Source organism: Notothenia rossii (genome assembly GCF_949606895.1).
Source record: "Notothenia rossii genome assembly, chromosome: 11".
NCBI lineage: Eukaryota > Metazoa > Chordata > Actinopteri > Perciformes > Nototheniidae > Notothenia > Notothenia rossii.
Genome location: NC_136910.1, coordinates 48991899 through 49015542, shown reverse-complemented (window position 1 = coordinate 49015542; position 23644 = coordinate 48991899). Strand labels below are relative to the sequence as shown.

The 23644-nt window shown below is 40.2% G+C and overlaps 2 protein-coding genes across 4 annotated transcripts; both read right to left on the bottom strand.

The window, feature by feature from the left end:
* Positions 1 to 454: 454 nt before the first annotated feature.
* Positions 455 to 13024, bottom strand: LOC307024797 (uncharacterized protein KIAA1958-like; the record flags this gene model as incomplete). Of its 2 annotated transcripts, XM_079659200.1 has the most annotated exons (4): positions 455 to 555; positions 9387 to 9631; positions 12084 to 12448; positions 12784 to 13024. In XM_079659200.1, the coding sequence occupies 3 exons, from the start codon at positions 13022 to 13024 to the stop codon at positions 9416 to 9418; spliced, it is 822 nt and encodes a 273-aa protein (XP_079515326.1). In that variant the 3' UTR covers positions 455 to 555; positions 9387 to 9415. The 2 variants fall into 2 exon arrangements, with proteins under 2 accessions (XP_079515326.1, XP_079515325.1); XM_079659199.1 differs by lacking the exon at positions 455 to 555 and having other exon boundaries at positions 8871 to 9631.
* Positions 13025 to 19403: 6379 nt separating this feature from the next.
* On the bottom strand, positions 19404 to 23070 carry LOC307025026 (uncharacterized protein). Of its 2 annotated transcripts, none has more exons than XM_079659608.1 (5): positions 22474 to 23070; positions 22104 to 22229; positions 21458 to 21724; positions 20539 to 20903; positions 19404 to 19755 (listed from the first exon to the last, which is right to left on the bottom strand). In XM_079659608.1, the coding sequence occupies exons 1-5, from the start codon at positions 22838 to 22840 to the stop codon at positions 19546 to 19548; spliced, it is 1335 nt and encodes a 444-aa protein (XP_079515734.1). In that variant the 5' UTR covers positions 22841 to 23070; the 3' UTR covers positions 19404 to 19545. The 2 variants fall into 2 exon arrangements, with proteins under 2 accessions (XP_079515734.1, XP_079515733.1); XM_079659607.1 differs by having other exon boundaries at positions 21425 to 21724; positions 22474 to 23067.
* Between the last annotated feature and the right edge of the window lie 574 nt (positions 23071 to 23644).

Here is a 23644-nt window from a genome sequence, read left to right as displayed (position 1 = left end):
TGACCAGAACAAACCCATACACATTGTATATGATCTGCCTTTTCTTTAAACAAGTCCATCCACGAAGAAACTGATTAGAACTGGGGCAGAAAGTCTACCGACACAGGAACAGAAATCTGATGACAATGTAGTGCAGGCACATGACGATCATTACGAACAAGATAAGGAAAAAGAAAATGATAACAACCGTGTAAACTAGTTAAGGACCACAGACTTGTCGCATTGTAGGCTTCTGTTTCACATTGTATATGATCTGCCTTTTTTTCAGCACCAGATGATAACAACACAATTCCCGCTGGTACCGGTGCGCCCTCTCTCTCTCTCTCTCTCTCTCTCCATTTGGCTGTGAGCTGCGGGCGCCTGATAAGCCAACAGCGCCCATCGTACAAGGCAAATGAAACGTTTTAACCGGGGTGAAAAGGGTGTTACCTTTACTTAATTATGAATGTTGTTACATCATGGCCGAAAATTAGGATGAGCTCAAACAGTCAAAAGGTGTTTTTCCTCCTCCCAGAGCTACCAGCGCAGCACCTCCCCAGTTCTGGTGCCCTGAGCCTGTGATGCAACGTCTTTCACTGCCAGCCCTATGCCAGAGTCACAATCCTCTGCAGAGTCTGCTTTCTGTTTGACGTTCTTCACAGGAAGTGCTACTCCCGTTGCCCAACCTCTTTTTCTGGATGGGCGTGGCTCATAGTCATCTTCTTCAGCCGTTGCCGACGAATCACATCCGCTGCTGAACTGTTCCCCCTTTGATGCTGCTTCATGACGCCTGGAAGGTAATAGAGAGTGCATGAGAAATTCAAGTTTACTAACTGTACCAAGTCAGAGTGAAGTCACGATTTGTACTATATATCGTTTTTATAAATGTGACTCATTGATGTCCCTAAACTTTGTGTAGTGTGATACTTATTAACTAAGGCATTTCTTTAAAGACTCTATATCTAGGAATTCAAAATGTGCAACATGAAAAAGGAGACTTTGGTAGCCAGCAACTCAAGCACCGCAACACATTTTTGCAAAAAATAAAATCAACCCACTTTCTGACACTGATAATGTAGGGAAAGAGAATCAATATCAAACAATTACCAATAAAATTGAGAGCAATGGAATCCTCAAAATCTGCATTTCAAGGCTGAATTAGGGGTGCAACAACTAATCGGCTTAATCGATTAAAATCGGTGACCAAATTAGTTGCAAACTAATTCAGTCGTCGATTCGTTGGTGACGTCATTACGCGCCGTTAAGCTCCAACGTTATCGGTATTTTTTATCGGTACTGGAGACATTTAAAAAATAAAGGGGCGGGGCAGTTCACACACACACGGGGGAGATGGCAGAGAGAACTAAGCGCTCCAAGGTGTGGTTGAACTTTACCCGACTCGATCTGGACAATGCTTGTTGCCAAGAGTGCAATAAGAGTTTAGAATGTAAGGGCGGTATAAACATTTAGCAAAAGTGCACCACATCCAGACGGAGAAATGCACCGTTTTCGACTGTCTTTCTAGTAGCGTTGTTGCCCCATCCGCGAGTAACGTTTCCACGTCAGTTATTATGTATACTTGCAGCAACACACAGAGTTAACTCAATTATACAAACATGGGTTAATGATTAGAGGTAACCGAGTTATTTATTTTGTTAAAGTTTCAGCTATTCTGTTTACAATTCTGTCATCACATTATTTAATACGATTTGTTAAAACATTGTTGTTTCTTTTGATGTGAAATTGTGTGGACCTATCATACTATATTTGAATAATATAGTGTAGGACCATACCTACAGTGGGGCAAAAAAGGTATTTAGTCAGCCACCAATTGTGCAAGTTCTTCCACTTAAAAAGATGAGAGAGGCCTGTAATTGTTATCCTCTGTATACCTCAACTATGAGAGACAGAATGAGAAAAAAAAAATCCAGAAGATCACATTGTCTGACTGTTAAAGACTTTATTTGCAGATTATGGTGCAAAATAAGTATTTGGTCAATAACAAAAGTTCATCTCAATACTTTGTTATATACCCTTTGTTGGCAATGACAGAGGTCAAACGTTTTCTGTAAGTCTTCACAAGGTTTTCACACACTGTTGCTGGTATTTTGGCCCATTCCTCCATGCAGATCTCCTCTAGAGCAGTGATGTTTTGGGGCTGTCGCTGGGCAACACGGACTTTCAACTCCCTCCAAAGATTTTCTATGGGGTTGAGATCTGGAGACTGGCTAGGCCACTCCAGGACCTTGAAATGCTTCTTACGAAGCCACTCCTCCGTTGCCCAGGGCGGTGTGTTTGGGATCATTGTCATGCTGAAAGACCCAGCCACGTTTCATCTTCAATGCCCTTGCTGATGGAAGGAGGTTGTCACTCAAAATCTCACGATACATGGCCCCATTCATTCTTTCCTTTACACGGATCAGTCGTCCTGGTCCCTTTGCAGAAAAACAGCCCCAAAGCATGATGTTTCCACCCCCATGTTTCACAGTAGGTATGGTGTTCTTTGGATGCAACTCGGCATTCTTTCTCTTCCAAACACGTCTAGTTGAGTTTTTACCAAAAAGTTCTATTTTGGTTTCATCTGACCATATGAAATTCTCCCAATCCTCTTATGGATCATCTAAATGCTCTCGAGCAAACTTCAGATGGGCCTGGGGCCTCATTTATAAAGGGATATACGCTCAAAAGATGGCGTACGGCAGTTTCTACGCAATGTTTGCGATTTATAAAATACTAACTTGAAGGGAAAACGTGCGGTCCTCCACGCAAACTCTAACCCATGCGTACGCACTAAGCACAAAAACGGGAGAGACGAGAAACTGCGACATCGTTGGCAGAAGGAAAAATGGAGAGAAATATGTCAAAAATAATACCATAAATAAAATGTTACCTCTCATTTATCATATATGAATAATTCATTTTTAAACATTGATTAAAGCCAATCTTAAGCAGATTGAGATGCACAGGCTGCAGTGGAGACGCTGCGCACAGCTGATCGATAGCTGGGACACAAACCACCAAATACAAAAACATAATTCAGATCCAGTCGTCATGACTCCACTCCGGAGGGATTCCCCGATCATTTCTTACAGTTTCTCATCAAGGGGGGGTCTCCTGTCCCCGGTATAAGCACACTGCCTGAGGAAGGCTATGTTTATTTTTTTTGTCATTAACCTTTTTCGGACCACTTGTGTATTTATTTTGGTGACGATCCGACCTCCATGCTGCTACTCTGGTTCAAACTGCATCCACCAAACAATATGATTTATCACGACCTCCCCAAAATAACCAAAATCTGACACGGTGTGAGATGTTTTTTTTAGCTGTTCTGTCGTCATTTCCTGCGATCTTCTCCATGCAGTCAGTCAAAATGAATGAATGAAAGGGCGTTTCTTTGAGTATTTATAGGCAAATATGGGCGTTACGTGAAGCCCGCAAGAGCTGCACCGCATTTCGAGTCGGTTGTGATTTATAAAGGGAAACCGGCGTAGGAAGTGCCATACGCACTTTCCTCGCCGGTACGCAATGTTTGGTGAATCGGAAAGTGGCGGAAAATTGATGGACCTATTTTTCGGATTTCTACTACATAAGCAACCTTCCCACGTCAATCCTACGCACAGCGTTATACATGAGGCCCCTGGACATGTACTGGCTTAAGCAGGGGGACACGTCTGGCACTGCAGGATTTGAGTCCCTGGCGGCGTAGTGTGTTACTGATGGTAGCCTTTGTTACTTTGGTCCCAGCTCTCTGCAGGTCATTGACTAGGTCCCCCCGTGTGGTTCTGGGATTTTTGCCCACCGTTCTTGTGATCATTTTGACCCCGCGGGGTGAGATCGTGCGTGGAGCCCCAGATCGAGGGAGATTATCAGTGGTCTTGTATGTCTTCCATTTTCTAATAATTGCTCCCACCGTTGATTTCTTCACACCAAGCTGCTTACCTATTGCAGATTCAGTCTTCCCAGCCTGGTGCAGGTCTACAATGTTGTTTCTGGTGTCCTTTGACAGCTCTTTGGTCTTGGCCATAGTGGAGTTTGGAGTGTGACTGTTTGAGGTTGTGGACAGGTGTCTTTTATACTGATAACGAGTTCAAACAGGTGCCATTAATACAGTTAACAAGTGGAGGACAGAGGAGGCTCTTAAAGAAGAAGTTACAGGTCTGTGAGAGCCAGAAATCTTGTTTGTTTGTAAGTGACCAAATACTTATTTTCCACCATAATTAGCAAATAAATTCTTTAAAAATCAGACAATGTGATTTTCTGGATTTCTTTTCTTCTCATTTTGTCTCAGTTGAGGTATACCTAGGATGAAAATTACAGGCCTCTCTCATCTTTTTAAGTGGGAGAACTTGCACAATTGGTGAATGACTAAATACTTTTTTGCCCCACTGTATATAAAAGCATATTTATACTTTTCATTTTTCAAAATACCAAACAGATCATGCATTTTAGCCATTCCTCATTTCGCTCAATTTAACACTGCCTTTCATGCTCGGATTCAGTGAGAACAGCACCATCTGGTGTCCTGAAATATGTACTACAGCGTCTCCAGTGCTTTCGAACGGCAATGTTCGTGGCTGTCTCCTCCTGATTGGTGGAGTTGGCCCAATAGCCGTAGCGCCACTTCTGTGACGTCATAGAAGTGTTCAAATCTGGATCAGTCTGTATCAGATCCGTTGCAGCCCCTTTCTTAGAGATTTGGGTATGGAGGAAAATAAAGAGGTTTGTGTTTTCTGACACTTGGTAAGTTTCCTGGAACACCGGGGACACATATTTATGTATAAAAGATGTACAAAAGTGCATTTTGCATGATAGGTCACCTTTAAATAAAAAGCAATGTTAATTTTGTTCACAATTTGTTTGGTTCATTTACATTCTTTTTTTTCAAAAAAACCAATAAGAGTACCGTTAAAGGACTGGATTGATAAGCGGTATCGATAAAAGTAGTAATACAGTTAAAACCTTAACGATACCCATCGTTGAGAATGCGAAAAAGGTTATCTTTTATCTGATCTGCTATCCTTGGTTTAAAATGTTGACGGAAAGATTTTTTATTTATCTTTCAGCAGAAAGTTTAATAAAATATGTATTTTTGAATCAAGTATTCATCTTTATTGAGTTCATCGTTAGTTTCCACATGCCTAAAACAACTTCAAGCTAAATCTAAAAGTTGATGGCTAAATAAGAGCGTTTGAGAAATTGTGCAAGGCATAATCAGAATAGTCGATTAATCTTTTCATTAATCAATAGATTAAACAATTATCAAATTATTCGTTTGTTGCAGCCCTAGGCTGAATACACCAAAGTAAGGTGTTATTTTTTCTTGGAATAAATATGATACAACTGGTGCGGTGGTCTTTTAAAATGAAAGTATACATTTCACATGTATTGCTGCAATAAAACCAGCATATACTTCTGCCAGGGGATGCCACCCCTCAAAATCTCCTGCCACCCTCTTGCCACCTCATGAATATTTGTCTAGATCCGCCCCTGGTCGTAACTATAGTAACGACGCAGTGTAGGCGGAAGCTGTTAGAAGAACTGAGCTTGACAATAGATAGGGACACAAGGCAGAGCGTTAGCAAAAACGTACCATTCTGCACGGGCTTCAGCACCGCCGTTGCCGAGTCCAGGCCTCCCTCCCTCCCAACGTTGGCCGGTCTATGGCTATGGCCGTATATGGCGTCCATCCGGTCAAACCACTTCCACGGTTTCCTACTGGAACCACTCTGGCCGTTGTGGTCCTTGAGGGCTCTATAAACACTCTTCAGTTTTTTTTTGTTTGAGTCTACACTGCAGGAAAGTCCTCGTGAAGCCATGGACGGCCAACAGTGTGGAGACCTTCCGGTAAACTTTCTCATTATGCTTCACGCCATTGAGCTCCCACTGTATTTTTTTTTATCCGCAACGAGTTTGAGTAACGTCTGTACCTCGTCAAACGACCACGGCGGTGTTTTTTTTGTTGCCATTTCTTTAAGTATTTTTTTAAATAAAAGATACTTTGTTGAAATTAGAAATACCTGCTAACGGTAGCTCGTCTGTTTTAAAAATGGCGCTGCTTAAGTGCTTATGAGACGCTTGGGGACTGTCTCGCGCAAGAATTGTGACGATTCTCTCTGACCAATCAGCGGTCGGCAGTGTTCACGTCACTAGCTAAGCATATTTTCAGCTCGTTTGGAACCTCGACTGAGCTGGTTCTAAGAAAGTACCCGTGAACCGGTACCTACCCCTAGTGGAAAAGCAAAAAAGAGCGAGCCGAGCCGCGCTAAAACCCTGTAGTGGAAATGCACCATATGTTGCATGATCTATATCTCACATTTGAATGAAGTTGAAGGTTTTTCTAGAAGCGGACTTGTTAATTTGGATTTTTATTAAAGTCTGCAGAAGTTTCCTGTTTGTATCACCTATCTTTAAAATATAAAAAAAACAATCTTGGCACAGATGGCATGTGTAAAACTGTGGAATTACCTTGCACAAAAATATGTTTTACCAATCCGAAAACAGCATTATCAACGATAAAAAAATAGGCATAATGACTCAATATAATTTAACAAATAGTATTATGCAACATTAATAGAACCTATAGCTCTCCGAATATCCCAAACATAACTCACTACTTGCATATTGTCAATATTGAAGCCCCCAAAGTCATTTCTAACAGCAAGCGTAGTTAAAAAAGTTATTGTGATTTTAAAAAATCAATCGGTATTCAAGTCAAGTCTATATTTTCTAACGTATAAAACAACCTGTATAGTATATTGCAAGTCCTTGTGAGTTAGCACCATATACGAATAGGCCAATGAGAAATACATTGTGCATACAAAAGACCAAATGAGCATATATTTAAATGATATTTGTTATATTAATCGTACTTTTATTTTAGGCAAGTGAGTTATAATTTTTGCTTGCAAAATTAGCAACATCTCTTCTTCTCTGCGTGTTTCTCTGTACACTGTGAACTTACACACCAATAACACACAGCTGAATAAGTGACTTGTACACACTTACAACTACTATACACTATCAGATGGGACAGAGACATATTGTGGAACATTAGAGTGTGTTCATCTGTCTGCAGACAAACCACATTCATCATGCGCAAGAACTAAGCTCCGACACTTCATAAACATGTCTCATACTTAACTTTGCCACTATAAATTAAAAAAAGTCCAGCTGTGAGTCCAGGCAAGTTCATCACATCTTCCTCATTCATGGACGTTCGTCAGCCACTGCAAACTGAGGGAAATGTTCATCTTGTTACGACGAATTCATTCCTAAATGTTTGACTACATATCATAAACATAAAATCAGACATAGAGCTTTTTTAATCAACACATTCTCTGTCTGGAGAAGCTTTCCGATGGACAAAAACTAACGTGAAGCTCGCTTTACTGCCAGCTGCTGGACGGGAGAGGAACTGTCACTGAATGGTGTAACACTGAACTCTAGCGGCCGCATATATAGTACATTATATTCTTTATTACAATATATTATGATCAATTGCTTTACATTATATTAAAATATGCTATGATAATCTATATTGATAGATTGATTGATATATTTTTATTTCGAACAAGTAAAATGACAAAAACAAAACAAATGTTGCAGTGCATAGTCATGTAAAACAAATCAAAACTAAAAATGACATTTACAACAACAACAGCATTAGCAACATAAACAGTGCCACATCTAATGTTCGAAAAGGAGTGAGAAGAAGTATAACTTATTTAATCTCACCCCCTTGTCACTAAATGATTTATTTATAATTTGTAATCTAAAATGTATATGATCACACTATAGTATAGTATATCACATACATATATATATATATATATATATATATATATATATATATATATATATATTATATTTACAATTATATTTGAGATAGTAGTATTTTATATTAAATTATAATTGATTGTATTGTAATCCCAAAAATGATAGTGGGGGATCATGATAGAACAGTTATATTCTAAAAGAGTAATACAATTAAAAAAAACAAAATGTTTAATGGCACATGCCTGAAAAAAAAACGTTATGGTAATCTTTTTGTTGTTGTCAGTATTTGGGCCAGATTTTGAGCTAAATTAAATATGGGTAACTTCCCCTCAATCCACCATATATTTATCCTTTTTGTTTCTTCAATTGGGTTGTAGGCCTTCAATGTGCAAAGCGATGCATTTCCAGAGTTGGAGGTTTAAGGCTTCTCTGTGTTCAACTTCAGTATGCAATTTACACAAGTGTGATGAAGAAGCCTGAAGCCTCTGATAATGAACTCTTCAGTGAAGGAGACATATTAAATCCAGCTTTTTAACCATTAAAAGTAATCCTTTTGCTTATTTTATGTTTTATAATAAAGGGAAGGAGCAGATTTATTTGTATTTATCTTTTTTTGTGGAAAAAATATTAGACCAAGTGTTTGTGTGTCTGTCATAAATTAGGTCTAAAATGCCACACATTACAGAAAGCAAAGGAAATCTAAAATTGTTACATTCAATATATATTGAAATTCAGGTTTTATTTTTGCACATATAAGAAATGGGGACAGAAAATCCTAATACCTTAAAGGTAATTTTACGTAATATAGCTCACATTATCGTTTTTTACAGATTTCCCCTCACTTCTGATCTTTTGCATCTCTCAGTTCTGTTTTAAAATAAAACACATTAAAAATGAAAAGAAACAATCCTTCATCTATGGGTAGAATTTTACCAGAAGACGACAGTTGTGCCGATATATGATGCTGTCTTTAGCCCCATATTTATATATAGGTTTTACATTTTCAGTCATCCACATCTCCAACTGAAATAATATATTTTTTAAGCAATACAAACCCATGGACAAAGGCTTTTTTTCCTTTTCTAAAATGAAAAAAGACTTGCTTTACTTCATAATACTCAGTATTTTTGGTGCTTTAATGTAAAACAGCTTTCGGCAACACACAAAACAACACAATCAATAAAATGTATTACTTTGCATAGAACGTTTTTTTTTTAACCACTGATCCTTAAATATGTAAAAGTCCACAATCAATGACTATTTACTGGAACATCAAAGTCAGAGCCACTTAGTTATTAAGTGGTGTGAGTGAACAGAACAGAACAAACCCATACACATTGTATATGCTCTGCCTTTTTTTCGGCACCAGATGCTAACAACACAATTCCCGCCGGTACTTGTGTGCCCTCTCTCTCTCTCTCTCCCTTTGGCTGTGAGCGCTTCATAAGCCAACATCCCACACTTTCATAACTTACAGCGCCCATTGTACAGGGCAAATTAAGCGTGTAACCGGGGTGAAAAGGGTGTTACCTTTACTTAATTATGAATGTTGTTACATCATGCCCGAAAATTAGGATGAACTCAAACAGTCAAAAGGTGTTTCCCCCCCCCCAGATCTGGCACGCCTGAGCCTGTGATGCAACGTCTTTCACTGCCAGCCCTACATGCCAGAGTCACAATCCTCTGCAGAGTCTGCTTCCTGTTTGACGTTCTTCACAGGAAGTGCTATTCCTGTTGCCCCACCTCTTTTTCTGGATGGGCGTGGCTCATAGTCATCATCTTCGGCCATTGCCGACGAATCACATCCACTGCTGAACTGTTCCCCCTGTGATGCTGCTTCACTATAGGACAGGTCACATGACGCCTTTACTGTCACCTGGAAGGTAATAGAGAGTGCATGAGAAATTCAAGATTACTAACTGTACCAAATCAGAGTGAAGTCACGATTTGTACTATATATCGTTTTTATAAATGTGTCTCATTGACAGGGAAGTACACAGACATTTGGAGGGGCTATTTCTCTGAACTGGAAAAAGGGCCTCCCCCCGATAAAAAACACAAGACCTTTTGAAAATTGTAACTTGCTTTTAATGTAAAAGAAACCAAACGATTATTACATCAACTAAATTGAACTGTAATTCACATCTCATAACAAAATAAGCTACTTGCATTCGGTGACTTGATTTCAAAAATGAAAACCAGGGACATTTTTTGTTTTGCGGTCCATATCTCATCAAAAATGTCTAATGTTAGTAACTATTAAAGACAAAATGGGGACAATTCTGTTCTAATGTACAAACTCCCCTCTCTCCGGCAGAAACAGGAAATGCCGTAACTGTATGTAACAACGGTTTCAAATCAGCATCTCTTTGACAAAAAATGTAAATTAATAACTCAAATAAAACTCCAAACATCTTTAATTGTGTTACTTTTTTGTAAAACTCTTTTAGTTTTAAACCTGATGTTTATAAGCTTCTTAGTTTTTGCAACAGTCTGTAAATATACACAACTTTATAATAAAAAAAAAATTCTAGACTAAACACAGGTATACGATCCTAAGTAAAAAAAAAACGAGGTTATCATGAGGTTGTTAACATCGCAGTTTATCAGTGGATGTTTGCTGGAACTAGTTGTAAACAGCGTGTTTCCTGACGGACACACACAGCGTAGAGTCCGGTCAGGTAGAGACCGGTCTCTAGTCAGCACCGCTGCAGACTTGCTGTTTGAGGGCTTGATAGCCCACTCCCCCCTCCACACCGCTCCACACTCGTAGGTTTGGAACAGCACTTAATGTGGCGGACCCTCCGCGCGAACGCCCAAACGGAGGAGTAGTGTGTAGGGGTAGGGTGTAGGTGTTATCATGTTGATTCGGCCACAACAGAAAAAATAAAAACAAACTCTCGCTCTCTCCAGAGGGGCAGGTCAGCCAAAAAGGCCAAACGGCCGTTGCCCGGGCAACATTAGCCCGTACCTGCTGATTGATGTCCCTAAACTTTGTGTAGTGTGATACTTATTAACTAAGGCCTTTCTTTAAAGACTCTATATCTAGGAATTCAAAATGTCTAACATGCAAAAGGACACTTTGGTAGCCAGCAACTCAAGCACCGTAACACATTTTTGCAAAATAAAATCAACCCACTTTCTGACACTGATAATGTAGGGGAAGAGAATCAATATCAAACAATTACCAATCAAATTGAGAGCCATGGAATCCTCAAAATCTGCATTTCAAGGCTGAATACACTAAAGTAAGGTGTTGTTTTTTCTTGGAATAAATATGATACAACTGGTGCGGTGGTCTTTTAAAATGAAAGTATACGTTTCACAATAATTGCTGCAAAGGGGTATTAGTGAGTTGGCGCTGTCTTAAATCCTCTTCTCTCTGTAACCTTAAATACAGAGGGCGACAACTTTGCTTCCCTTCGAGAATTTCGGCTTCAACATCGTTTATCTAGGATGTGTATGCTTTAATCTGAAGCATACAGATTATACACATACACCCCACCCTCCCTGTGAGCACAGTGTGCTCTGATTGGTCGGGACGTTGTGAATCGCGCTGAGCTCCGTGGAAGTCTGGTTTCCTTGTTTAGCGATACACAGCGAAACACAGCCAATCTCACCCTGAGCACACAAAAAGTCACAGCCGAAGTAAAAACAATAAGTGTGGCTTGATATTGAGTAAGAAAAGGGTTTATAGGTTGATAAACGCTGTGAGAATGGGTCTGCAGAGAGAATTTTGCCGCGATCCCAACTGTCTGTTATCATCCAGCAGCCAGGGAGGAGAAATCAGCAGAGCTGTCTGCATGGAAGTGTGTGTGTGTGTGTGTGTGTGTGTGTGTGTGTGTGTGTGTGTGTGTGTGTGTGTGTGTGTGTGTGTGTGTGTGTGTGTGTGTGTGTGTGTGTGTGTGTGTGTGTGTGTGTGTGTGTGTGTGTGTGTGTGTGTGTGTGTGTGTGTGTGTGTGTGTGGAAGTCCGTGGATTGGTTAATTTGGACCAATCAGCCTGGTCGCAGCTCTGGGCGTGGCTACTGGGTATCCCCACGTAGCGATACCCAGGAAGTAAACAATGAAAAATGAGAAATCTCCAACGAGGCGTTTTGGGGAGGTATTTTCTGTGTTAGAGTTTTACTCCCTACAGGGTGTACTTTGAGGGTTTTTGACTCTGCACACCGTTTACATGCATAACAACCTTCATAACACACAAGGGGACGGGTAATAACCGGAAAAGCATGATATGTCTCCTTTAAGTGTTATAGCTGTGCTGGACACCTAAAATTAGGTTTGCAATGATATGCAAAATACAGTCAAAGATGTTAAATCTCTACATTACCTTATTGGATGGACGCCCTCCAACAAACCTCTCCTGAACATTGCTAGTATGGCCTGAGCCTCTGTTAGCATTGCTATGCTCACTGAGGGGCCAGTGGTAGGCGTGTCCATCGGCACAACTCCACACGGCGACAGGGACGCTGCTGCCGTGGGAACCGGGTTCTGTTGTCAGCGCTGTACCGTGGGGGGTGAGCTGCTGCAGGCTGGGGAGGAGGCTGCAGATGGTGCCGTGACTGTGAGCCCAGCGGACCAGTTTACACAGACCGTGAGAGGAGGTCTGAACCGGGTCAGAGGAGGTCTGAACCGGTGCAGTGGTGGTCTGAACTGGGTCAGAGGAGGTCTGAACTGGGTCAGACGTGATGCGACCTGTAGAGGAGAGAGGGAAAGGGTCAAGTACTGGTGACTGCTATACCATTATATATAGGGATGGGTATTGTTAAGGTTTTAACGGTACTACTACTTTTACCGATAATACCACTAATCGATCCGGTCCTTTAACGGTACTCTTATCAGTTCTTTTGAAGAAGATAAAAAGGTCAATTAACTAAACAAATTGTAAATAATGTGAACTTACATAACTGTAAACAACTAACAAAAAACAAGCATTTACTGCAAAAATACAGTGGTCTACAGAGCAACAAAGGTGGGGCATACAAGTATGCGCCAAAAGGCCTAACGGTTCTTCTGGAGGATATACATACCTGACGTGGAAACGTTACTCGTGGATGGGGCTACAGCGCTACTAGAAAGACACTCGAAAACGGTGCATTTCTCCCACTGAATGTGGTGCACTTTTGCTAAATGTTTAGACAAATTGCTCGTGTTACCGCCCTTACATGCTAAACTCTTATTGCACATTTGGCAACGAGCATTGTCCAGATCGAGTCGGGTAAAGTTTAACCACACCTTGGAGCGCTTAGCTCTCTCCAGTCTCTCCGCCATCTCCGCCGTGTTTGTGTGTGTGTTGCATGGATGTAGCAGCTAAGTGTGTGTAGATTGCCCCGCCCTCGCTCACAGACAGGGGAGAGAGATCTCAAGCCTGGATTGGAAAGATCGAAAATACATCATAGACGCATTTTGTCTTATTGCATTTTAGCAACGGTGTTGGCGAAACTAAAACGATACAAAGACCGATAAAGTCAGAGCTTAACGGTACCACGGTCTTTAATAATTCCGCCCCGGGGCTGGTGGAACATTACGGGAAATAATTCACAGGAATATAGTGTGTTGCACCACGGACCATTTAGTGGGTGGTACCATGTTCCGGTTGTTGTTGTTGTTGTTGTTAGCATTCTCAGCTTCACGGTAGCATGTAGCAAGTAGCCTACATTATTTTTTCTGTAACCTAATGGAAAATAAAGTGTGGCATTCCATACTTAACACACCGCCTCCGACTCCCATTAATCGGCTCTGCCTTACATAACTGTAACTGATAACGCATTGCAACGCCATAATGAACATATAAATAGTCATATGGCTTATTAGGCTGTAGCTCAGTGGATATAGTGCTGGACTTCGAATCAGCAAGTTCGCGTCCCACTGCAGTCAGCATGTCGTTGTGTCCCTAGGCAAGACACTTCACCCCAAATTGCTCCTGTGGGGATTGTCCACAGTACTGAATGTAAGTCGCTTTGGATAAAAGCGTCTAACAAAATGACATGTAATGTAATTCAGCCGCATTTCGACTACAGGTTTTAGCGCGACTCGACATGGACCGGTTTACCTTTGCTCGGTTCGGCTCACTTTAAGCTGCGTTTCCATTACAGTTACCCGTTGTTCGGGAATGTTCCTCCTCACTAGTCCCAATGGAATCATCTAGAACAGCAAAATGACTTGTTAATTCCACAAACTACTGCAGCACAATACTAAATAGCAACAACAACTATAGAAAAGAAAAAACTGAACGTAAACAATGGCACATATGGTGTTAGCAAACAATAGCTCTAGCTAAGGCCTTAGCTAGCTATGTAGCTCTTCGGGGCTCCATAAAGGCATGGGTTTTCGAACATTAATGTAAAGAAAATAGACTTCTTTGTTAGAAGTGAGCGTACCTTGCAGGGACTCCAGTAACGCCGTTGCAGAGTCCAGGCCTCCCTCCCAACGTTGACCGGTCTATGGCCGTAAATCGGGTCCAACAAGTAGAACCACTTCCAATGTTTCCTACCCGCACCCATAGGCCATCTACACCAATAATGGAACCCTAAAGTATACTCATCTTGAAGGTTATAAGAACTGCAGCCTCACTGTGTTGATAACTGACTTCCTACCTATGATTATACATATGTATATATACATTTATATATACATACATACACACACCAACACACACACACATTTTTATATATATATAAATGTAATGTTCGATAGCTTTATTTCCAACATATTTGTTTGATGTTGTTCATTGTTGCATATGTTTCTGTAATACCATATCTATATGTCAGAGAAAGCAAACTGTCACAGAGAGACTTCTAAGATATTGTTCTCTTCTCTTATTGAAGGTACATTGAACTGAACGTCAAGTACTCCTCATTCTACAGAAGGTACAATGACAACATGCCAAAGTTCTTAAAAGACAGACCAAGAAGTGTAGCAGACCATGTGATGTCAAGGCTTACAGAAGCCCAGTTTTATGAGGCGAATGACGTTGTTGCAAAGGGCAATGGCATGTTCCATGTCAAAAGCCAAAGTCATCCTTGCACACAGCACAACATCAACTTTGGTGAAAGTATCATCATTGTGCACCTGCAAAGACTGGGCAAAGCACAAGTTGCCCTGCAAGCACTTCTGTGCTGTTTTTAATCATGTGCATGAATGGGGTTGGGAGAAACTGGCATCTAATTACAGGGATAACCCCCTCTTCTCCCTAGATAATGCATGTCTGGGACAGACTTCTTGTGATAGGGATGGCAGCGGCAGATCAAACATCACAGATCATACATATACACGGGTATCAGTGGAAATGCAGTCACCATGTAACGCTTTGCCCGAAAGGAAAAGAACAAGAAAGGTTAAACAAAGAAGGGAATGTGCAAGTCTCTTGCATGAGATTACTGACTTAACATACCATCTGCAAGATGAAGATTACCTTAAAACGTTAACTGACCAACTGACCGAGATCTTGGAAGATGTGAAGCTACACAGTCCACATGATCAGAGCCTTCCTCTGACGTTCACACCAAAGAAAAGGAAGAAGGAGATGGCCAACCTGTGAAAACCGTGCCACAAAAGCACCCATTCACAAAAAGGGTAGGCTGCTTTGCAGAAGCTATGAGGTTGAACTTCCGGGTCAGCATGAATTTGAAATGAACATTTAACTGTACAGTTCGGCATTCATATCTTTATTATTATTATATCACATATTGTTGTTATATATTGTACAATGTGCAATTTGACTTTTTATGTAAATATTGTTATTTTATTGCACATTTTAACTTTAACTTCTTATTTATCCATACATATTTTTATTCTATTTAATTACAACTTGTATTGCAACATTTTTACTTTAACTCTGTAAGGTTACATTATCCTTTTAGTCTTTTTATTTATCTTGTATTGCACATTGTTATTCTTACTTCCTATGTTAATGTGCATCTTTTAATTGTATTTTATTATATCTTTGTTGCATTGCCCTCTTTTACTTTCACTTCAACATAAATATTGTTATTTAAAATCATATTAAACATTTCTGCTTTAATTTCTTGTTTGTTTTATATGTTTATATACATATGGTTATTTTATTTTGCATTGCCAATTTTTTATTTTACTTCCTATAGTTACATTAATCTTTTTATTATACTTTTATTATCTTGAAATGCACACTTTTACCTCTTGTGTATATATACATTTAGCTATGTATTAAGTATGTTATTTTGTTTGTTCTAAAATTGAGCAACTGTCAGGAAACAACATTTCCTCCACAGGATAATGAAATGATTCTGATTTAACTTCCATGATGAAATACTGGTCAGATATCCACCAGATCTTTTAGTGATTTTTGTCTCTCTTGGAGAAATTAAATCGCAAAATCCAATAAAAAAGTTCAAAACACAAATACACAACCGAAAATAATACATGTAATACTATAATATAAAGAAATGGAGGAATTAATTTCAATAAACATGTGAAAACTAAATCATACAGGTTTTAAGGGGTTTATTTGTGTGAAGACGGCAGCAGCCAGTAAAGTAAAGGGCGTCGTCTCTTGTCCTCGGTGGCAGATTAAGTCACTTCCGCCTAAAACCCAGCAGGTATACGATCTAGCACAAACCTTTACAATAGATAGTTAATTAGCTACATCTCTTCTTCTCTGCGTATTTCTCTGTACACTATGAACTTACACACCAATAACAAACAGCTGGATAAGTGACTTGTACACACTTACAACTATAATACACTATCAGATGGGACAGAGACATATTGTGGAACATTAGAGTGTGTTCATCTGTCTTCAGACAAACCACATTCACCATGCACAAGAACTAAGCACCGACACTTCATAAACATGTCTCATACTTAACTGTGTCACTATAAATGAAAACAGTGAGTCCAGGCAGGTTCATCACATCTTCCTCATTCATGGACGTTCGTCAGCCACTGCAAACTGAGGGAAATGTTCATCTTTTTACGACAAATTCATTCCTAAATGTTTGACTACATATCATAAATATATAATCAGACGTAGAACTTTTTAATCAACACATTCTCTGTCTGGAGAAGCTTTCCTATTGACACAAATTAACGTGAAGCTCGCTTTACTGTCAGCTGCTGGACGGGAGAGGAACTGTCACTGAGTGGTGTAACACTGACCTCTAGCGGCTGTATATATATATATTTTACATTATATTCTTTATTACGATATATTATGATAAATTACATTATATTAAAATATGCTATTATATATGTTCACACTATATTATAGTATATCATATAAATATATATATTATATTTACAATGATATTTGAGATAATAGTATTTTATATTTAGTTATATTACATTATAATTGATTGTATTGTTATCCCAAAAATGATAGTGGGGGATCATGATAGAACAGTTATATTCTAAAAGAGTAATACAATTTAACAATATCAAGATATATTTGTTAATGGCACTTGCCGGAAAAAAACAACATTATGGTAATATGTTTGTAGTAGATACTGTAGATTTTAGCTAAATTAAATATGGGTAACTTCTCCTCAATCCACCATATATTTAGCTTTTTAGTTTCTTCAATTGGGTTGTAGGCCTTCAATGTGCAAAGCGATGCATTTCCAGAGTTTGAGGTTTAAGGCTTCTCTGTGTTCAACTTCAGTATGCAATTTACACAAGTGTGATTTCATTTCATTTCAAACCTTTATTTATGCAGGTGAATCCCATTGAGATCATTGATCTCTTTTTCAAGGGTGACCTTCTGCAAGTAGGTTCCACATGAATACATATAAACAGAAAACAACAGAAAAACAAAAAGGACATCATACAGCATATTTACAGCGACTATAGTTTACATAGCTAGTAACATTTACAGGTTCCAACTGTTTCCGATTGGATAGCATCTATCCGTGCTTTAAAAACTTTTAGTGGAACCAAATTGCTCAGTTTCCATTTATTTTGCAGACTGTTCCAAGTTAGTGGAGCTGCGTATCTAAAAGCTTTCTTCCCTAAGTCAGTCCTAGCACTTGGCACATTTAATGAAACCACATCATGAGATCTCAGGCAATAGCTACTTTCAATTCGCCGAGAGATCAGAGAGCAGATGTAAGAAGGTAGTTTATCCAACATGGCTTTGGAGATGAACATATACCAGTGACTGAGCCTCAGTACAGTAAGTGAAGGCAAGCCTGCAATGGCATACAGGGTACAGTGATGAGTTAATACTTTACAGTTAGTTACAAATCTCAGTGCACTGTGATAGGCGGCATCTAACTTGATTAGGTAATGGGCAGGTGCACAGGTAAAAAGGTCACAGAGACTAGCATTTTCCTGGCCTCAAGTGAGAAACAGGACTTGTTTCTGAAAAAGAAACCTATCCTCACCCTCAGCTTTCTAAGCAGATTATTGAACTGAAGTTTAAAAGAGAGACAATCATCAAGCCAGATACCAAGGTATTTATAACAGGATCCACTTCAAGTACTTGTCCTTGCGTAGTAACAATATCCAAAGTGGTATCTGGTGTGTTTTGAAAAAAGCATTACTTTAGTTTTATCAACATTTAAAATAAGCTTTAGCTCCGCTTGATAATATTAAAAACAGCCTGTTATTTAACAACAGCCTCCTTAATGGAGTGACCTGCACAATACATCACGGTATCGTCCGCATACAAATTTAAAGTTGCTCCATCCACATTTTGACCCAAACTGTTCATGTAGATGGAGAATAAAAGTGGACCTAAAACAGAACCTTGTGGTACACCATTTGTAATGTTTAACCAACCTGACTGATGTTTACATAGGATGTCATTTTTACATAAAAACGCCTTTACCTGCTCACTCACTAGGCGTTCAAGAACCTTTGCCAGAACTGGCAATTTAGAGATGGGTCTATAATTATTTAATAAGGTGGCCGCCCCTCCTTTTAGTAAAGGCAGGACATAAGCTGACTTCCATACTTTTGGAATTGTGTTTGTGGTGAGGGAGAGGTTAAAAAGAGAAGTAAGAGGTGGTGCAATAAAATCTGCAGCTATCTTTAATGAAAAGATGAAAAAAGCCTGAAGCCTCTGATAATGAACTCTTCAGTGAAGTCAAATCCAGCTTTGAACCTTTAAAAAGTAATCCATTTGCTTATTCATATTTTATAATAAAGGGAAGGAGCAGATTCATTTGTATTTATCCTTTTTTGTGGAACAAATATTAGACCGAGTGTTTAAGTCTAAAATGCCACACATTACAGAAAGCAAAGGAAATCTAAAATCTGTTTGTTACATTCAATATATATTGAAATTCAGGTTTTATTTTTGCACATATAAGAAATGGGGCCAGAAAGTCCTAATACCTTAAAGGTAATTTTACTTAATATAGCTCACATTATCGTTTTTTCAGATTTTCCCCTCACTTCTGATCTTTGCATCTTGATTTCTCACTTCTGTTTTAAAATAAAACACATTAAAAAGGAAAATAAACATTCCTTCGTCTATGGGTAGAATGTTACCAGAAGACTGCAGTTGTGCCGATATATGATGGTGTCTTTAGCCCCATATTTATATATAGATTTTACATTTTCAGTCATCCACTTCTCCAACTGAAATACGATTTTTTAAGCAATACAAACCCATGGACAAAGGCTTTTTTTCCTTTCTAAAATGAAAAAAGACTTGCTTTACTTCATAATACTCAGTATTTTTGGTGCTTTAATGTAAAACAGCTTTGGGGCAACACACAAAACAACACAATCAATACAATTTATTACTTTGCATAGAAAAACATTTTTTGAACCACTGATCCTTAAAATCTATTAGAATATTTACTGGAACATCAAAGTACGAGCCACTTAGTTATTATGCCAGAGTCACAATCCTCTGCAGAGTCTGCTTCCTGTTTGACCTTCTTCACAGGAAGTGCTACTCCCGTTGCCCCGCAGTCATCATCTTCTGCCATTTCCGACGAATCACATCCACTGCTGAACTGTTCCCCCTGTGATGCTGCTTCACTATAGGACAGGTCACATGACGCCTTTACTGTCACCTGGAAGGTAATAGAGAGTGCATGAGAAATTCAAGTTTACTAACTGTACCAAATCAGAGTGAAGTCACGATCTGTACTATATATATATATATATATATATATATGTATATCGTTTTTATAAATGTGTCTCATTGATGCCCCTAAACTTTGTGTAGTGTGATACTTATTATAACTAAGGCATTTATTTAAAGGCTGTATATTTAGGAATTCAAAATGTGCAACATGCAAAAGGACACTTTGGTAGCTAGCCACTCAAGCACCGCAACACATTTTTGCAAAATAAAATCAACCCACTTTCTGACACTGATAATGTAGGGGAAGAGAATCAATATCAAACAATTACCAATCAAATTGAGAGCAATGGAATCCTCAACATCTGCATTTCAAGGCTGAATACACTAAAGTAAGGTGTTATATTTTCTTGGAAGAAATATGATACAACTGGTGCGACGGTCTTTTAAAATGAAAGTATACATTTCACATGTAATGCTGCTAAGGGGTATTAGTGAGTTGGCGCTGTCTTAAATCCTCTTCTCTCTGTAACCTTAATTACAGAGGGTGACAACTTTGCTTCCCTTCGAGAATTTCGGCATCAACACCCTTTATCTAGGATGTGTATGCTTTAATTTGAGAGAATTTCAAGGGCCATTTGATTGTGACATCGTGATTTCACCACTTATTGTGCACTTGAGTATGTTAAGTGTTATAGCTTTGCTGGACACCTCAAATTAGGTTTGCAATGAAATGCCAAATACAGTCAAAGATGTTAAATCTCTACCTTACCTTATTGGATGGACGCCCTCCAACAAACCTCTCCTGACCATTGCTAGTATGGCCTGAGCCTCTGTTAGCATTGCTATGGTCACTGAGGGGCCAGTGGTAGGCGTGTCCATCGGCACAACTCCACACGGCGACAGGGACGCTGCTGCCGTGGGAACCGGGTTCTGTTGTCAGCGCTGTACCGTGGGGGGTGTGCTGCTGCAGGCTGGGGAGGAGGCTGCAGATGGTGCCGTGGCTGTGAGCCCAGCGGACCAGTTTACACAGACCATCAGAGGAGGTCTGACCCGGGTCAGAGGAGGTCTGAACCGGTGCAGTGGTGGTCTGAACTGGGTCAGAGGAGGTCTGAACTGGGTCAGACGTGATGCGACCTGTAGAGGAGAGAGGGAAAGGGTCGAGTACTGGTCACTGCTATACCGTTATATATAGGGATGGGTATTGTTAAGGTTTTAACGGTACTACTACTTTTTCCGATACCCAGTGGCATATGGTAGGGCTAACCCATACAGTGGTGGGGCTCAAGTCAGTATTTGCAATGTAATTACATACAAGCTATATCGCACCCCTTGTCAGTGAAACGCCATGCGTGAGGTTTAGATGATTCCCCTGTCTCAATCCAAATTGAACTGTATGAAATTAAAAGGCACATTTGTCTTGTAGTAAATAAAAAGGGCGACCTAGAGCTAATCCTGCAATTTCCCCACAGGTGAAAGAGTTCACATGCTGAAAACCCAACTCCTGAAGGGGGGTCTGGGGGGATTCTCCCCCAGGAGATTTTTTGAAATACTAACATAAAATACACATTTTGGTACTCTCTTGAGAAGAAAAATAAATAAATCTATTACTACACGACATATTTGAAAAAATGAATGTCATTTTATTTTTTTGTTACTTTGTTCTGAAACCTGAACCTGCTGCTCCTCACAGAGAGAAGAGGGAAGGCTGTCGCGTCGGCTGCCCAGTCCCCCTAGCACCTCGCCAAGAGTGCGCAGGAAGGCTAGGTTGAAGGTCTCTGCTTGAGCGGCCTCCTCCCTTCTCAAGACGGCCTCCTCCCTTCTCAAGGCCGCATCCAACTCCCATCTCCGCTTAGCAGACGCTTTGGCCCAGTCCAAGTGCCGTTCCTGCTGGGTCATGTGCTGTTCATGGTGCCGTTCCTGCTGGGTCCGATCCTCTCCTCCTCGTTTCCTCTTGCCTGGGTGACAATAAGATAATAATTAGCAATAAGGAAAAAACACAGGACAGGTACAGTTCACACAAGGATATAAGAATAACATGTATAAACAGAACAACAGTAAGGATGAACTAAATAAAGTTTTGGCCCTGGATGTTTACAATGATTGTGAAAGTGAATTACATTATGTCCAGCCTGTTGATAATGAATATAAATATATGTATATGATAGGATGTCACACACAACTGTACTAGCTGCTTACTAGCTAAGACTTTACTTGTAACAGAGCATTTCCACACAGTGGTATAGATTATTTTAATTACTGACGATGGATGATCCAAGGTATAAAAAAAAAAAAAAACACACAATTCCAGTCGTTTTTGCCATTTCCATATCTTACCTAGAACCACATGCTGCTCTGTCGTGATGGCAATCGGCGTTGGTGGTTGAGGTGGTGTCGGTTCTTCGGCTGGTGTCTGTGGTCGAGTTGGGGAATGTTCCTCCTCACTAGTCCCAATGTAATCATCTAGAACAGCAAAATGGCTTGTTAATTCCACAAACTACTGCAGCACAATACTAAATAGCAACAACAACTATAGAAAATAAAAACTGAACGTAAACAATGGCACATATGGTGTTAGCAAACAATAGCTCTAGCTAAGGCTATCTGCCTTAGCTAGCAATGTAGCTCTTCGGGGCTCCATAAAAGCATGGGTTGTTGAACATTAATGTAAGGATAAAATAGACTTCTTTGTTAGAAGTGAGCGTACCTTGCAGGGACTCCAGTAAAGCCGTTGCAGAGTCCAGGCCTCCCTCCCTCCCAACGTTGGCCGGTCTATGGCCGTAAATCTGGTCAAACAAGTAGAACCACTTCCAGTGTTTCCTACCCGCACCACTCGTGTTGTTGTTGTCCTTTACTTGGCGATATTCACTCTTCATCTTTTTCAGTTTTTCCCTACACTGCAGGAAAGTCCTCGAAAATCCGCGTTCGGACATCTGTGCAGAGACAGCCTGGAACACTTTCACATTCCGAGTTGTTCCGTCGAGCTCCCGCTGGATTTTATCATCCCCAATGAGATGTAGGAACGTCGTCACCTCCTCGGTCGACCACGGTGTGCTTTTCTTTGGCGTTGCCATTTTTGTAGCTGCTCCGTTTACAAAAATGCTGGAAGCTTGCTTCTATATATATATATATATATATGCGACGCTAGGGATGATCTCGCGCGCGATCTTGTGACGATTCTCTCTGACCAATCAGCAGTCGAGAGTGTTGACGTCACTAGTTCAGCCCTGACGCTTGCCCATGGATGTATAATAAGAACGCGCTGGCCGCGTCTATCAACAAATCCTTTGGAAAGACAAAAAACAACTATTCAATATCCTGCTTTAACGCGACCGCTATAACTGCCGAAGATGAAGTCTATGACGCTATCGCGTAGAGCTACGTCGATCCTTGCGTAATGCGGAAGTGGGCGTGGTTAAATCTAAACTGGGTTGGAAAAACGATAGACGCGCCCTGGCCTGATAGAACCACGATTTTATGGGGCCGGAAAAAGAGGGGAAAAGTACCCGCTAGCCGGTGCTACGCTATATGGAAAGGCCACCAAAAACTGGCCTGGCCGCTTGAGGACGATTAAGGACGCTTAAACGGGGCTACCCGCTGCAGTGGAAATGCGCCATAAATGACTGCTGTCGTGTCTGCAGCGGGACCTTATCACATATATAGGCAGTGCTTGAATTGGGCCGGTACTCACTGGTACGCAGTACCGGCACTTCTGATTTTTACCCATGTGGTACCGGCACTTCTGACTGAGTACCGGCACCTTGCCGGTACTCAGCCGCCGGCAATATACGTATATATTGTAAACGCAACGCAGCGCAAATGTGGGTCTGACTGCCTCACAGAGGGTGACTGGCTGTCTACATGACGTGGCCTGCCGA

Bases quoted from the DNA above. Each gene is read 5' to 3' on its own strand.
- LOC307025026 (XM_079659607.1), bottom strand. From the start codon at position 22,840: ATGGCAACGCCAAAGAAAAGCACACCGTGGTCGACCGAGGAGGTGACG. The intron at 21,725-22,103 runs GTAAGATATGGA...ATTGTCACCCAG, and splicing joins AGAGCAGCATGTGGTTCTAG to GCAAGAGGAAACGAGGAGGA. The intron at 19,756-20,538 runs GTAAGGTAGAGA...ATTACCTTCCAG, and splicing joins GAGGGCGTCCATCCAATAAG to GTGACAGTAAAGGCGTCATG.